The 15,318-nt window shown below is 31.4% G+C and overlaps 1 protein-coding gene across 4 annotated transcripts in view; it reads right to left on the bottom strand.

Moving 5' to 3' along the window:
- LOC111637197 (gastrula zinc finger protein XlCGF57.1-like) overlaps positions 1 to 14,781 on the bottom strand; it is a 52,002-nt gene extending 37,221 nt beyond the window's left edge. For 2 of the 4 annotated variants that reach the window (XM_023382623.1, XM_023382624.1), the window contains exons 1-2: positions 14,586 to 14,781; positions 3,660 to 3,776 (exon numbers count right to left, since the gene is read on the bottom strand). In XM_023382623.1, coding sequence (XP_023238391.1) covers positions 3,660 to 3,776; positions 14,586 to 14,649 — 181 coding nt within the window. In that variant the 5' untranslated portion in view covers positions 14,650 to 14,781. The remainder of the gene's footprint in view (positions 1 to 3,659; positions 3,777 to 14,585) is intronic. The other 2 variants (XM_023382627.1, XM_023382626.1) reach the window with 1 other exon arrangement.
- Between the last annotated feature and the right edge of the window lie 537 nt (positions 14,782 to 15,318).

The following is a 15,318-nucleotide window of genomic DNA, read 5'->3' as shown; positions in this document are numbered from 1 at the left end:
ATTTTTTGACTGAGCGTTACACTTTCCCTCTGTTATATATAACAGCCGAAAAGTAAAAATTATCGAATACATATTTATATATTACTTAGAGGAGTCTTTTAGCGTTGGAATAAAAAGTTTCTACGTTCTATCTGTATTAGAACTCTATTTATTGAATATTTTATTCTGAGGTCATGTGATGACATCAGAATTTTCGTGCCTCTTTCAGTAACAAGTCCGCTTGGAGTTGGAATCGGTAGATTTTTACGCGACTCCACAGTCCTGGTTAATACAATCTGATATTGCGAGTAAATTTCTTAACCTTATTCGCGTCTAGCAGTTTGGTTAACAAGTCAGTTGTTATCTGTTCACTCGGACAATAGATTTCAGTAATTTCTCCTGAATTCTTTAAATCACATACAAAACGATATTTTGTGTCAATATGTTTCCTGCACTGTTGTGCTTTTCCTAATTCTAAAAGTCAATTTCAACTTTGATTGTCCTCAAATATTTTGATAGGTGTTGTAATTGGTAGATTTATTTCTTCTAGAAGTCGTTTTATCCATACAGTTTCTTGAGTAGCTTCTGCCAAGGCTATGTGCTCTGCTTCGGTGGACGAAAGTGCTACACACTGTTGCTTTTTACTAACCCAATGGATAGGACTTCCTTTTAGCAAGAGCAAATATCCTATGTTTGATTTGTGGTCTAAATGATCACCTCCCCATTCGGCATCTACATAACATTTAAGTTTTAATTCTTCATCAATATATCCTAATTTAAGTTTTTTTTTTTTTGTCAAATTCAAATAACGTAAGATTCTTTTTACTTCCATTCAATCACTTTCCAAAGTTTTTGTTACTTTTCTCACTAATATCAATGTACTTATTGCAATATCTGGACACGAGTTAGTTGCTAGATATAAAGATCCAATAGCACTTCTGTATATATTATTGTTTTTGAATGTATTAGGCATTTCATTTCTTCTTAAGTATCCTGTATCCATAAGAATCGAATAAGTTAAATTCTCGCAATTTATTCTCCATATATTTTTCTTGGTGGAGTGAAAATATTCTGTTATCATCTCTTTCAAATTGTATTTCCAGATATATTTTAAGTCACCTAAATTCTTGATTTTAAACATTTCTTTCATTTTGGTCTCAAATTTAGTTAATGTATGTTCATCTGTGGCCATTGCTATTACATCATCTACATGAATTGCTAAATACAAGCATCTCTGGTATAAAGACAGAGATCAGCCACACTTCTAAATCCTTTAGATAGCAATGTTTCGTTGAATTTTTTATTCCATTCATTCGTTCCTTGTTTCAAACCATATATATACAGTATTTCAATCATTTGCAAACCATATCTGGCGATTCTTCTTCATATCCTTCAGGTTGTTTCATGTATATCTCATATGATAAGTTTCTGTTTAAGTAAGCTGTTTCGATGTCGTAATGCTTAACTTTCATGTTCTTAATACTGGCTGTAGTTAGGAGTGTTTATAGGGTGTCAGTTTTCATCACGGGGACATATACGTCATCATAGTCAAAGCCATACTTTAGCGTGTATCCTTGAGCTTGACTAAACGAGCCTTAAAACAATTAACTTTATTGTTTTGTCTCTCTTAATTTTGTATACCCATCTGCTTCCTACTGCAGTTTTACCTGGAGATAATTTTGTAATTTTCCATGTGCTGTTATATTTTATAGCTGCTATTTTTTTATCAAGGGCTTCGCTCTATTCTTTGGAATGTTTACCTGCGATAGCCTCACTATATTCTCTCGGTTCTACTGCATCCTCCGTCACTAATAAATTTATTGTTTCAATTAACCTTATGGGAGGTACTCTCTTAGTAGTTCTTTCGGATCTCCTTAATGTATGCCAGTTTCTTCCATTTCTTGTTCTCTTGTTTTCATTTCGTATTCTTCTTTTAAATTAGTATTATTAACTATTGTAACTTGTTTCGAATTTTCATTATTATCGTGTAAATCGATTTCAGAGTCTTTGTGCTTGATGTTTTCCAGAAAGTGACCATTTCTGCTTATTAATCTAAATTATCACTTTTTTACAAATTCCAGCAAAAAATTTAATATTATAAAAACGTTTTCGATTGTCTTTAGCGATCATCATCAGTTAAAAAGAACATTAAAAATATATATATTATAATATTAAATTATTTGCTGGAATTTGTAAAAAGATGATAATTTTGATTAGTTGATTTCTAGCTTTATGAGATAACACCTCCAATTAAGCTATGATTCCTAAAATTTGTAGCACTTATGTTTTCAGAAAAAACATAACTGCTATTCATTTTATCAGTCAAAGTTTAATTTGTGAAATGTTTTCAGAACCATTCTGTGCCACTGTCAGACCTAAATATTCAAAAAATGGAAATTTAAATGAGAACAACTAGTATTTTCTATTGAATGCTTTAGGACATTCAAATTTGTGGAGTTTAAAAAAAAAAAATAGAACAGAACCTATTTTTGATTTAAGACAGCTGTGTGTAAGTTAACAGCTTTTATTTCCAACATGTAAATATCAACAAATCACATCTAAATTCAAAATTTCCAGCAAATAAAAGTCAAAAATAGGTATTTGCTGGAAATTTTGAATTTAGGTGCGATTTGCAAATATCACAGTTCCAGTTTATGATGAGGTTTTATTTATTTTGTAAATATCAAATTTGTAAACTAAAGGATTAATACAATGTCAACAGCAACAAAACAAAAATATAAAAATAAAATATCAGTAAGAATAAAAATAATATAACTATAAAATACAGTAAAACAAACTAAAAAAACAATAAAATACACTAACACTGTTGCACATCATCATCATCAGTTCTAGTCAGTCTAGATGGAAGGTAATGTTAAGATCTTACAGAGAAAAGGCTAGATTGACACTATTGACAAATTTAAAACCTTTTCTCTAAGCTCTTTAAATGTAATCACCCTCCAGGCTTTCACCAGAACTGATAAAAATGTTGTATGATAGTGTTAATTTGATGTATTTTAAGTCTATTGTTTTCAGTTTACAGTATTTTACTGTATTTTATAGTTATTTTTATATTTTTCTTTTGTTGCTGTTATCACTATATTAATCCTTTAGTTTACAAATTTGATGCTTACATGTTAAAAATAAAAATTGTTAACTTTACACAGCCATTTTGAATCAAAAGAAGTTCTGTTTTATTTTTTTTAAAAACAACAGCTAAAAGATTAGTTAAAAATGGGAACTTTTAGCTTGCAAGAAGACATAATTGAAGAATCATGTCTTTCATTCACTGAAATGTAAGGAAAATTTTATATGAACTAGAGAACCTTTATTTTTGAACATGCTTGACATAAAAATGCTGAAAATACACACACACACAATCTTTAAAAGCATCAAGGTATTTTAAATAATTTTTATTTATATAAAGAAATTACACAAAACTGTTATTGTGAAAAAATTTATTAGCTAATTAACCTTTTAATATGTTTTCAGATAAGAAAGTATAGTAGATTGTTATATTTTAAAAATTAAAATAATTCATAATATTAGGTCTAAAATTTGTAAAAATAAAAATTTGATGATATACTAAACCCATATATTTATCATACAATGTAATGATTTTATACACTAATAGATGTTAAACTACAGGCATTCATGTTATATTTTTTTTATTGACTAACCTTGCCACGTGGATAGGTGGCAAGCTGCAAGATGTGGCATAAGAATAGGGCGCCCTTCTGATAGTTCTGGCTGTGCTGTACGGTGCCCTTTCATTCTGGCACCTACTTCGCCTCCACCTGAAAATATAAAACTGATAGTACCCCATTCTTTATGCCATGTGCCACAATTTAATATGCAAAGCTTTGCATTTTATTATTTTGTTTTAATTTCTAAATACAAACAATTTCAGATAATTTATTATATTAAATAATATTTTCCATTTTTATTAAAATAAATATTGCTCTCTCTTATTAAAATGAATTTTTATCCAGAATTATTACTATTTAAATATATTATCTATAATAAAGATAAATCTGATTATGTTAATTAAATGTATCTCAAATTATCACTTAAATTAATAAAATAATATATCAACTTAATTATTTTTATAACAAAACAAAACATTAATTTTCATTATAACTAGAATTCTACCAAATAAGCTGAGCTACAATTCAGGATTTTGAAAGTCAGATCAGCTCTCAGCTGGAGTCCATAATTATAGATCACAGTTCAGCTTGGCTCCGGTCCACATTCTAAGCTTTTGCAATTTGTAGCTCACTCAGTCCCACCACTTTGAATTATTGAGACACTATTGTACAAGTTTTGCTAGAAATGATTGTTGTTATTTGTATCATTTTAATATATCACACTTTATTACTTTTAATATTTCTCTTAATTTAAAAATTGTGTATAGTTAATTGTTTAATGCTTAATTAATTTTTATTTGATTGCTTGTGCTTTAACAACAGATAAATGAAAAAATATCCAACAAACTGTATCTGTTATTATTATTCATACAATTTAATTTCAAAAATAGGCTTTGCAATAACACACCTCAGCTCAACTCAACTCTCAGCTTTGGTCCAAATTCACAGCTTGCATGTCGAGACCTTAGGTCAGCTTATTTCCAAACAATTAAGCTGAGCTGAGCTTTGCTGAACTCTTATAACTCTGAACAGCAAATTTATAATATATAACATGGATTTACTTCTGTTATGATTAAGTAATAGTCAGAGATGATTAAATATTCAGAATTTATACTTTACATAAAACAGTTTTTAGATGATGTTTATCAAGAGAGTAATCCAGTATTTGATGTTAATTAGTACACATTTTAACACAAGAAAATTGAATGTTTTCAACTTTTACAAATACTAGGTTATTCTCTAGATCACAACACAGGTTCTCAAACTTATTTCAACCATGCCCACTTTGAGATAAAAAAAAATCTAGTGCCCCCATATTTTTTAACTTACCTTTTTACATTATCATCTGTTGCATATCTTAAAAACAGTTATTGCAAATATAATGTTTAAACATGCATTATTATATGGATAGGATAGATAGGGTATGACCCATATCCTATTTCTGAGATCAAAGAATGTTTCAATGAGAGGAAATAAAACTCATACTTAGAAGTATTTTTATTAACATCAAAAGAAGGCTTTGAACTTAAAACTTATCTAATGTGAAGGATGAATCTGATGCATTTCGACGAGTTTGTTAATATCAGGCTCAAATTCACTTAAAAACAGCCATAAGTTGCCGCGTTCATTAACTTGCAGCCGATTTCTGTGTTTAGCAAACGTTGCTACAGCACTAAATCCACGTTTACACAAATATGACAATGGGAATGCTATCAGAAATCGTTGAACAACCTACCATAACGACCCAGGGTACAGTTGAAAGATTTGCTTCTGCAGCCAAAATTCTTGGTAACCATTCTTGAATTTAATTTTTAATTCTTCATTTGTTGTCACTTCTATAAGTTGTTCTTCTAACTGGGATGATCCTGCTGTGTTGACATTTGAAAAAAAGATCCAACACCCAGTCTGGTATATCCATGTTTAAAATGTCCTGGAATCATTCCTTAAAATCATCATGGAGGTTCTCCAAGTGCTGACAGTAAATGAGCAAGTCATCGTTACTGAAGGATACTGCTGATAAATTGCATAAGTTATTAAATTCATGTCTGCCAATATTCCTTTTGTATAGTAGCAGTTTGGCTACGAAAGCAGCAATGATATTTCTTGTTTTAATTAAGTTTAAGTTGTTGTCTTGAAGCTGGAGATTGAGAAGATGCCGCTGCCTTAGATTTTTCTTTTACTCCATCTGTCTTCCATTTATGTAATCTAAATGATTTATTGCCTGGGTCTCCTTCAGTACTCATATGAAAAGAATATTCATCTATGTGTGTGTTATCTATGTCAGAAATACCTAGTTTTTTTTGCTATTTCTTCAAGTTCATCATCGTTATAACAATATCTATTTCCTAAATCACTTGTAATCTGATAATTTGTAAAAACTCTAAGGGCTAATTGTTTTCTTCCATCTTTTTCAAGAGAAAAACATAGTTTTACAACATTAGCTTCACCTTTTACTTTCCTACTGCCTTGCACATATTCAACATCTTCCTTAGTATGCTTAACATATACCTTATTGATACCAAGTTTTTCCACTAGTCCACTATCAGGTAAAGTTAGAACCGAACCTAATATGCCATGAATAGAGAATTCTGGATCAGCAGTCGATCCTAGGAGTCTCATACAACGATAAACCAAACTTTTCAGCAAATCCTACTGGTCTTCCTGCATCACTTGACTTGACTGGATTATCCAGGCATGGCCAACATACGGCCCGCGATTAATCCTTTAATATTAGCTACTCAAGTCAGAATAGATCAGTGAAAAATTCTAACGCCTAAGAAAAAAAAAAGGCCAACAACTCGCTGTCCAGTTAGAGTTAACCCTCCATTACAAATTTCTTAAGTACAGCGTAGAATGTTGATAAAGCATAATAATGTGAAAAATGCATCTGTAATCTCTATGTACAATTTAGTCTCTTTGGGGTGACACCACAATGAGATCTCGCACCACCTCAAAATCTTCTTAGGGCATCCTCTGGTTTAACCCGTGAAAAAAGTTTTCTTTTCAATTTGGCCCAGGGGCAAAAACTGTTGGCCATCCCTGGGATTACCATTAACATTATTTGGATAATTGGTTCTGTGAGCAATAACTCTATTAATTTTGTCTTATGTTCAATGTTTTTTGTTTTAGCTGTTGCTTTTGGCATTTTTTCACATTTTTTCATATTATGTGCTACTTCTTTAAATTCTATACTACAAAGCCTCTTAGCTGGACTACTGTCACCTTCTTCTATACTTCTCTATCATCTTTTTGAATAAGATCATCTAATAATTGAAAACACTTGTCCCATATATAATTTTTTTCTGCATATTCTTTTGAATGGTTGCATGTTATACGTTCTTTGAATTCTTCCTTAAACTTAATCATTGCATTTTTGGATGAGATGCATTTACCAATAAAGAACTTAAGTAAATCTTATTGCTATAAATTAGGCTTTCACAAGTATTTTTCCTTTATCATAAGAGATAATTCTTTCTCTCTCTACAAGAGTTGCATCTTTCAAGATCAACTGATATTCTCTCTATCTTCAACCTTAAATAAGTCTGATAACAATAATCCACCTGATGTGCACCAATCTATTCTATACTTTTTATAAGAACCAGGACTTTGCTGCCAAAATTCCCCAAAAAGCTTTTGATAGTTATAATCTTCCTACCCAGCTAAGACTTTATTATTAATAATATCCCACAACAAACAATCATAATCCTCCTCAGAAAGAAAACTCCATATACGATTTGCTGTTCCTATAAAGAAGCTTTGCCATGGCCAATCCAAAAAACATTTTAACACTTCATAAGGATAGCTTTTAAATACTTCTATTTGTTGCTCTTCATTCATTTGTGAGAGTAAAAAACATAAAACATCAGCATAGTGTTCTTTAGGAAAGTCAGTAAGATTGTGAGCAGTCACGTCTATTTGCTACGTATCCTGCATACCTTACCAAGGACTCTTTTCTTTCCCTAGAAGTTAATTTTTGCAAAAAATACTCAGTTGCCGCTTTCTTGCCACTAACTGCTGAATATTCAAATGCAAACAGGTAAGGAGATATTTCTTTTCCTTTGAGTTTTTTAATCAAACCATTTAATTTAGCTACTTCTCCTTTTATATCATAAGTCCAGAACACTACCAGCCTATGCTCTTGAGAAAACTTGGATGTTCATCATTATAAAAAGCTTTCTTTCTTTCTTTCAGGCATTGAACCCCATAATTCTCTTACATCACCCTCTAAGCAGTAAATACATGCCAATCTGTAGTGTCTGGTAATATCTAAACTCTCATCCTTAATTAATGCTTCTGCTGTTTTCTTTTTATCTACTGTCCCTTGTGGTGTCAAGAAAAGCCTACTTTTTTTTAAGCCTACTTTTTTTTAACATAGCTTCCAGTCAAAAAATTTTGATGATATTCCATCCATTTTAATATTTGTAAGCCTACTGGCTTAATAAAACCCAATATTTCCTTTTTTAAAGGTTCTGGTTGTGAAAGCTGTGGTACTTTTTCTATTATTTTGTCTTCTATCTCTTGCCATTTTTCTCTTCTTTCGCTGCCAAGTAATGGAAAATAGAATTTTGCTATTAAAGCACTAATGTCATCTTGATTCCACAATGTAGTAGCTATCTTAACTAGAGCTATATACTTAAACGATGGTGTTAAAGTGTAATTCATTATTTACCATGGGTTTCCAGAATGCGGTTAAACGGCAACTAAAAAATAAAATTAATAAGTAGTAACAAAATTAGTTGTTAATTAAACATTAAAGAAAACATTCTTCCAATTACAATAAAATAACATTATAATTTGACTAACTTAAAACCAGGAAAAGAGTTTTTGTTCACAGCACAATAAACAACAGATTATTGACATTAGTAGTAGAAGTTAGTGTGAGGTACACCATCTACACTACCTTAAAAATAACACTTTTCTTTGAAATTTCATACAAAGGATGTTAATTGGAACATAAGTCGAGATAATATACCACCAGTTTCTGAAATTTAATGTGCTTATTTTTGTGTTTTTAAATCAAATTGCAATAAAATAAACATAAAGAAAGCACTTTCGTCATCCCACAAGTATTTTACATGGTTAGAAAGAAAACAAAATGAAAAAATTCAATATATAATTGTAGTTTTTGATGTAATGCTGACAGTTTCAGAATAAAAACTCTTTTGTTTTTACATGACATAACTCGTTCATTTTTTTTAATGCACTCTGTAGAGAGGGCTGTATAACCTCATTTAAACTGTCATGCCAGTTTTTAGCATACAAAAATATCTGATTTCATGGTCTCCCCAGAAAGACTGGCATGCTGGCCATGCTGTGAAAATATAACAGGAAGATCAAAGACAATAGGTCACAGTTACTGAAAGGAACCTGACAATTACGACAAAGCTAAATGTGATAGGCCAAAAATACTTTCTACCAGAGATGACAGAAATATTGAGAACAGCTACATCCTTGTGTATGTCATCTTGTCAGATTACAAGTGTCAGTAGTTATTTATAATATCAAGAACAATGAGATACATTCTGCAAAAGTCTATAAATCATTCATACATTAAAATGCAAGCACAGCCAAAATTGACAACCTCCCACATGGAATAGAAGCTGGACTTTGCAATGTGTTATGTTGGTCATTCAGATTTATAGAATCACACAGCTTTTAGTGGAGAAGAAATTTAACTTGGATGGCTCTGATGGTGTGTGAAACTATTGGCAAGATATGTCATAAACCTCATCTTTTATCATGTCATATCAAGATGGAGGATCTGTGATGGTGTGGGTAGCTTTCATTCATCAGTTAAAATCAGCTATTGCTTCATTTCACCTCGTTCATAGGCAGCTGACTATCATGACATGTTGGGAAATTATCTTATACCATTAAGAGATGAAGCAATGAACAAACATTTTATTTTCCAACAGTATAATGCTCTTATTCATAATGCTGTCTCAACATTATTATTGTCAGACAACAATGCCAATGTTTTGCAACAGCCACCATGTAACCTGGATTTAAACCCATAGATAACCTTTAAGGTAATTTAGTAAGAGTGGCTTTTGCCAATTAAAAATAATTTAATAATGTTTCAGATCTTAAAAATGCAATTGTGACTGCTTGGGATGTAATTGTTCCTGAAAGACTAAAATCTCTAACTCCATGACTAATTGATTAATTGATGTTATTCGGGTTAATGGTAAACAAACTAAGTATTAAATGCTCTTTTTTTCTCACTATGTTTTGTTTATGTTGTTCTTTTATGATCCTGGTTGCAAACTTTTTCCAGCCAAATTGCAAGCAATTTGTTGTATTTGAATACCTTAAACATGAAAATAAGCTTTTACTTCTTATTTGATTAACATCTAAACAACAATACATTTACAGAAGATTAATTAATTTTAATGGAAAGTTTGAAAACCCAGGTGTTCTCAAAGTTCTTCCAGGACTGTATCCCAAGTGAAAACTTTCAAAAATGATCATTTCTGATGACCAACTTTTTTCAATTAGTAAATAAAAAATTCCAACAAAGAGGTGGATTTTTTTTGTTTCTTCTAATTCTATGTCACAACTTGGTGCATTTATCGACACTTGGCAAATAATTCCATCATCTACTTTTAATTCATGCAGAAACGCGTTTCGGGCTTCCACCCCTCTTCAGTCTGTTACATCGAAGACACGGTTTAGACAAATAACTAAAACAATATCATACAGGTGGATTTTTGTTAATAATGACAAAGATATATCAAATGAATTGATTTCACAAATAAAGACAATGATCCTGTCCCTTCAACAGACAATGAAAATAATGTATGCCCACATGGAAAAGATCATAAAAAATACAAAGTATGAAATACAAGCACAATACCTGTAATGAGCATAGTATTATTATATGAGTCATTGATTTTGAAAGTGGGGCAAGTCCATTTTATGTTATTGCTAGATATCTAATGGTTTGCATTTGAATGATTTTAAAAATATTCATAAGCAGTAATAGACTTATTTTATATTTTTTGTGGTCTTATTTCATGTAAGTTTAATATGTAATAATGGTTATCTGTGTTAGTTGAAAAAAAATCATGTTTTTGGTATGCATCAATGGACTTCCTCGCTTTCAAAAGCAATGATTTGTTGAAAATGTTGATTTTCTTTGAATGGAATATTATAACAACAAAAAATTGATTATTATTTATTTACTTATTTTATTTCAACATTTCATACTTCTTACAAAAAGCTACAAAAAAATTAATTTAATTTTATAGGAAAAAGTGGAGAAAATATGCAGTAATATGTTGCTTGCATATAAATATATTTCTGAGTTTAGATGATGCAGATTTTTAAAGTGTTCATGATGAATAGGTAGTACATAGGGTAATAAATCTATCATATCTTTAAATTTTTCTTTAGTAATGAGCCTAGCTTTCGCATTTAATGATGATAATACTATTTTTCCAAAACTAATTGGCCTACCCCGTTTTGATGATAAATCAAGAGTTTTAAATTGTGAATCTTTTACCATCGATGTTTTATAAAACAATTTATAAGCCGCATTTCTTGAAAATCTTATCCAGAAAATATTCAACCAATTAATAGTTTCCATCAGTATTTTTTGCGATGTCATTATTTAGAGTGGACTTGCCTCACTTTCAAAATCAACACACAATAAATATCATTGACAGTATAAATTACTAGTAACAAATTTATACTGATATTAAAAGATATTTATTGTGAATTGATTAAAAACATAAATTTTATGTTAATTTGTAATAAGAATTAGCTTTAAATCTCTTCTATTTCCACAAACTGGACTTGCTCTACTTTCAAAATCAATAGATCATATACAGATCAAGCTGCAAAAAATGCTATTTTATTTTTTTAGAAATGAATAAATTTTCACTCTGTTGTCTATTTCTTGTGTTTTTATAGATAAAACTACATATAATTAATTATCATAAAATAAGAAAAAGAAACTTTCTTAGACTAAAAACAAAAACAAATTCACATAGAATGGATGATAAACAAGATACAAAGTTTTCTCATATTTCTTTCATTTTTTCACAGAATAGCTTCATTTTTCATGACTTTTATTAAGGTGCAACAGAAAATTTAAAAAACAAACCACATTTTAAAAAGTAACATTTTTCTGATCTCTAATTTATTATTTTACTATTTGCAAGTATGACCAACATAATGTGACTAATCTGAATATCATGTTTCACTTCTCAGAAAATAAAAGCAAGAAGATAAAACAAATATAATTGAAATTTTAATTTAGAAACAATGCATTAAAATGGATTTTGAAAAGTTCTTTTTAAAACAAATATCCAATAAAACTTCCAATGCCTATTTACAACATTGAATACTCTTTCAGGAATTGTTGCAACTAGGTTTTGAGGTAGAGTGCACTAATTTCTTCCAACTTTTCAATAATTGCCTGTTTCAAGTCTTCAACCAAAATATACTGCCTCCCAACAACATACACTTTCTTGCTAACAGTACTGAACATATGGGCATTTTCAGCGCTTAATTCTTTTGATATAATTCTGAGCGTATGAATATAGTTCAAGAATACCCAATTTTGTTATACTAGTTTTTTTTCCAAAGAAGAAAAGCCATCATGAGCAATTCTCTGCCTAGAAAAAGAAGAAAACGAAGTGGCCTTTCCCCTGCATTCAAGTGAGATCCTCCAGTACTAAACATTTTCAATTAAGTTGTAATCTGGGGAGCAAACTGAGCATAGAATTATTTAATTCCATTTTCCAAAAAACTTCCAAATAAATCTGCAGTGTGAGGTGTAGCATTATCTTGTTGTAGTTTCCAAAATGAATTACTTAAGTAAATACTTCTCCAGTACATCTTGGTAGTCCCTATTGGTTCATTCTACTGTGTGCAAATGCAATATCAATCCTGCTGCCATAGTTGAAACCGGCCCATACTGTAACCGATCCTCCATCTTTCTGGCATTTTGAAAATAGTTCACGTTCCTTACAAGAAAATATGCAAGCAGTACCATAATTCGTTGGGACAGTCTAAATTAAATTTCTTTTCATCAGCAAATACTACAGATTTCCCATTCTTCTTTCGACGACATACTCTTTAGCCCAAGCTATTCTTGCCACCAGTTTATCCTTTGTAAACTTCAATCATGCCTTTCTTTTAACGTACTCCACACATTTACCGTCCTTCATCAGAGGATCAAAAAAGTAAGTACATATTCTCAAGTAAATTAGAAAATGTGGATCTTCTCTAAATTTTTATGTCAAACCTACATTTTTTAAAAACAGAATTCGACGTTACTATCAAAAATAGTTTTTCTTCATTTTTGGTCAAATTTTGCACATGCAATGTATGAATAACGTAAGTAACATTTCAGGTACTGCTTTGCACAACTCACATTACAACGAAAAATACCATCTTTGTAATGTTAATGTTTACATAAAGTTTAAAACACAAACATAACACAAACCTTTATTTTTTTTTTGTTGATTACACTCAAAACAACATATAGCAAAGCAAAATAAGAACTCTTTTGGGCAATAAAAACATCATATAATCACACAAAGTGGCGCATGCCACACAACAGTCACTCCGACTATTATAAAGCAGTACTCATCTGGGATTAACCATTTTGAATTCACAACATGGCAGTACTCGTCACTTATCCTTTTCTTGTCCCTCACCCTAAGTTGGAAAATACCTTACTCAGCCACCATTATTCTAGTTAGCAGCATCGCCGCTAACATTGCTCACTTCTACCACACATGCAAATACCCTTCAAACCTCTATGCTAACCTCACGGGCGTGGCATGTCGCATGCCAGATCAGAGCGGTGGACGGCAAGAAAATGTTTTGGCCGGAAGCACATCTGACGAGGCGCATTTTGGAAACATAACAGACGTCACATTTTATACTCTAGGAAAATTCAAACTGTTTGCCAAACATACATAATATGTAGATTAAGAGTTCGCATGGCAGTTGACCAAAAAACATCAAAAATATAAAAAAAAATAATAAAATCCCTTTTTGGACACGTCCGTCTCACACAAAACATGCACAAAATTCTGGATTCACAGTTTCCCTCATCCTCTCTTCCTTCCCTCCCCCAAGAAAGACAGGGCGAAACAAACTCCGGCAGACCCGATTGCACAATCAACAATAATACCGGTAACCCACAAGAAGCCAAGCCTCAAGCCAAATTTGCCCAATTGCCACTATGGCGATTATCCAAACGACCCGAATCACAACACACCAATTAGGCATTTCCAAAGCTTAAAGATAATAAATACATTTATCATGTATTATTATTGCATTTACATAAATATTTTCTCCAAAAAATCTAATTCGTAATCACATCTTAAATTCATTTTCCTATCCTCGTGGCAAATGCTCAATATTCTCTAATTTAGTCACTTATTAGCATAAATTACGCAGAATAACGGAAATAGACAAAGTAGAAATTGGCGTTAAAAGTATCTGTCAAAATTGTCTTTCCAACAGTCTCTGGAATAATCTTTAATTTTTATAAAACGAAGCCTCTTAAAGATTTCTTAACGATTAACGAGCTTTTCGACCGGATTAATTTTAAAAATTTACATTTTAAATAATAAAGAGTGCCGATATAATTGAAGAATAAGAAAATCGAAAATTCATACGTCACTAATCACGTGTCAAAAATAATCATTAACGAAGAGTTTATTCCCGGGCGTCGTTTAACGGCTGCAAAGAAATATTAGGACGAATACAATGCAAAGAAAGGATAAACGAAAAGAAAGCAAACAACGATGTGCCGCGAATCCATTCAAAGAATCTTATCCCGAGGGAAGAGAGAAGCGAAGCCTAACAATTAAGCCTAACAAGCGAACTTGGCAAATTATAAGCCACGAATAATCTCAACCTTCTATTACGTCGAGTAGAAAGGCGCAGTTCGTCGTTTTCCGCCGATTTCCAGCGTAAAACGACGAAAAAACTTACCGGGAAATGCTGCTGGAAAAACAAAGGTCGGAGTACACACAACTTGTTCAGGTGTAGAAGCCATTTTTCATTTTGGTACCTCGGCGACCTCTGACGGTTACTTCGCCGGATGACAATACGAGTATCCCTTTACGGATTACGACAGGAGTGTCGAGACCGTCGTCGTCGATGCCCCTTCGTTCCCCCCGCGTATCGGCACTTTTTTTCGCGCAAATTATTAAATATAAAAAATAAATATGTAACCGGTCGACGCCTTGGCGCGTCCTAACCGCGGATTCGCCAGTAAATAATAACGGCAATTTTTTTATTTCTTTTTTTTTGCGTTCTTTTGGATTACCTCCATCGCTTTACCGCATCGATTGAGTCTCTCCAAAGTTTTCTGCCGAGTGCAAAAATGGCCGCTCGATTTATCCGCTGGCCGCGTAATTCTTTTATTGCGCAAGAGCTAAAGACCTTAATCTTACAATTTAATTTTGTAATATTAAATTTTTCTGTGTAAAAATATTTTTGACGTAAGTTCTCGAAAAGTAAATCGTCTTTATAATGAAAAATTTGCACGTCGGTAAAAAAAACACTTTGAACTTATTACTCGTGTCGATCTAATAAATTAAACTTGATTATTTTAAAGTACGATTTATTTCTTCGATACTTAGTACTTACGTTCGTAAAAAGATATCGCTACTCGTTTATATATTTTTTTCGAACCGTTTATTTTTCTTTCGTTTTAATAAAT

This window comes from Centruroides sculpturatus, unplaced genomic scaffold (genome assembly GCF_000671375.1).
Source record: "Centruroides sculpturatus isolate CEXI.00-Female unplaced genomic scaffold, Cexi_2.0 scaffold900, whole genome shotgun sequence".
In the NCBI taxonomy this organism is placed as follows: Eukaryota; Metazoa; Arthropoda; class Arachnida; order Scorpiones; family Buthidae; genus Centruroides; species Centruroides sculpturatus.
The sequence above is the reverse complement of the archived record's forward strand: the minus strand, read 5'-3'. Positions and strand labels throughout refer to the sequence as shown.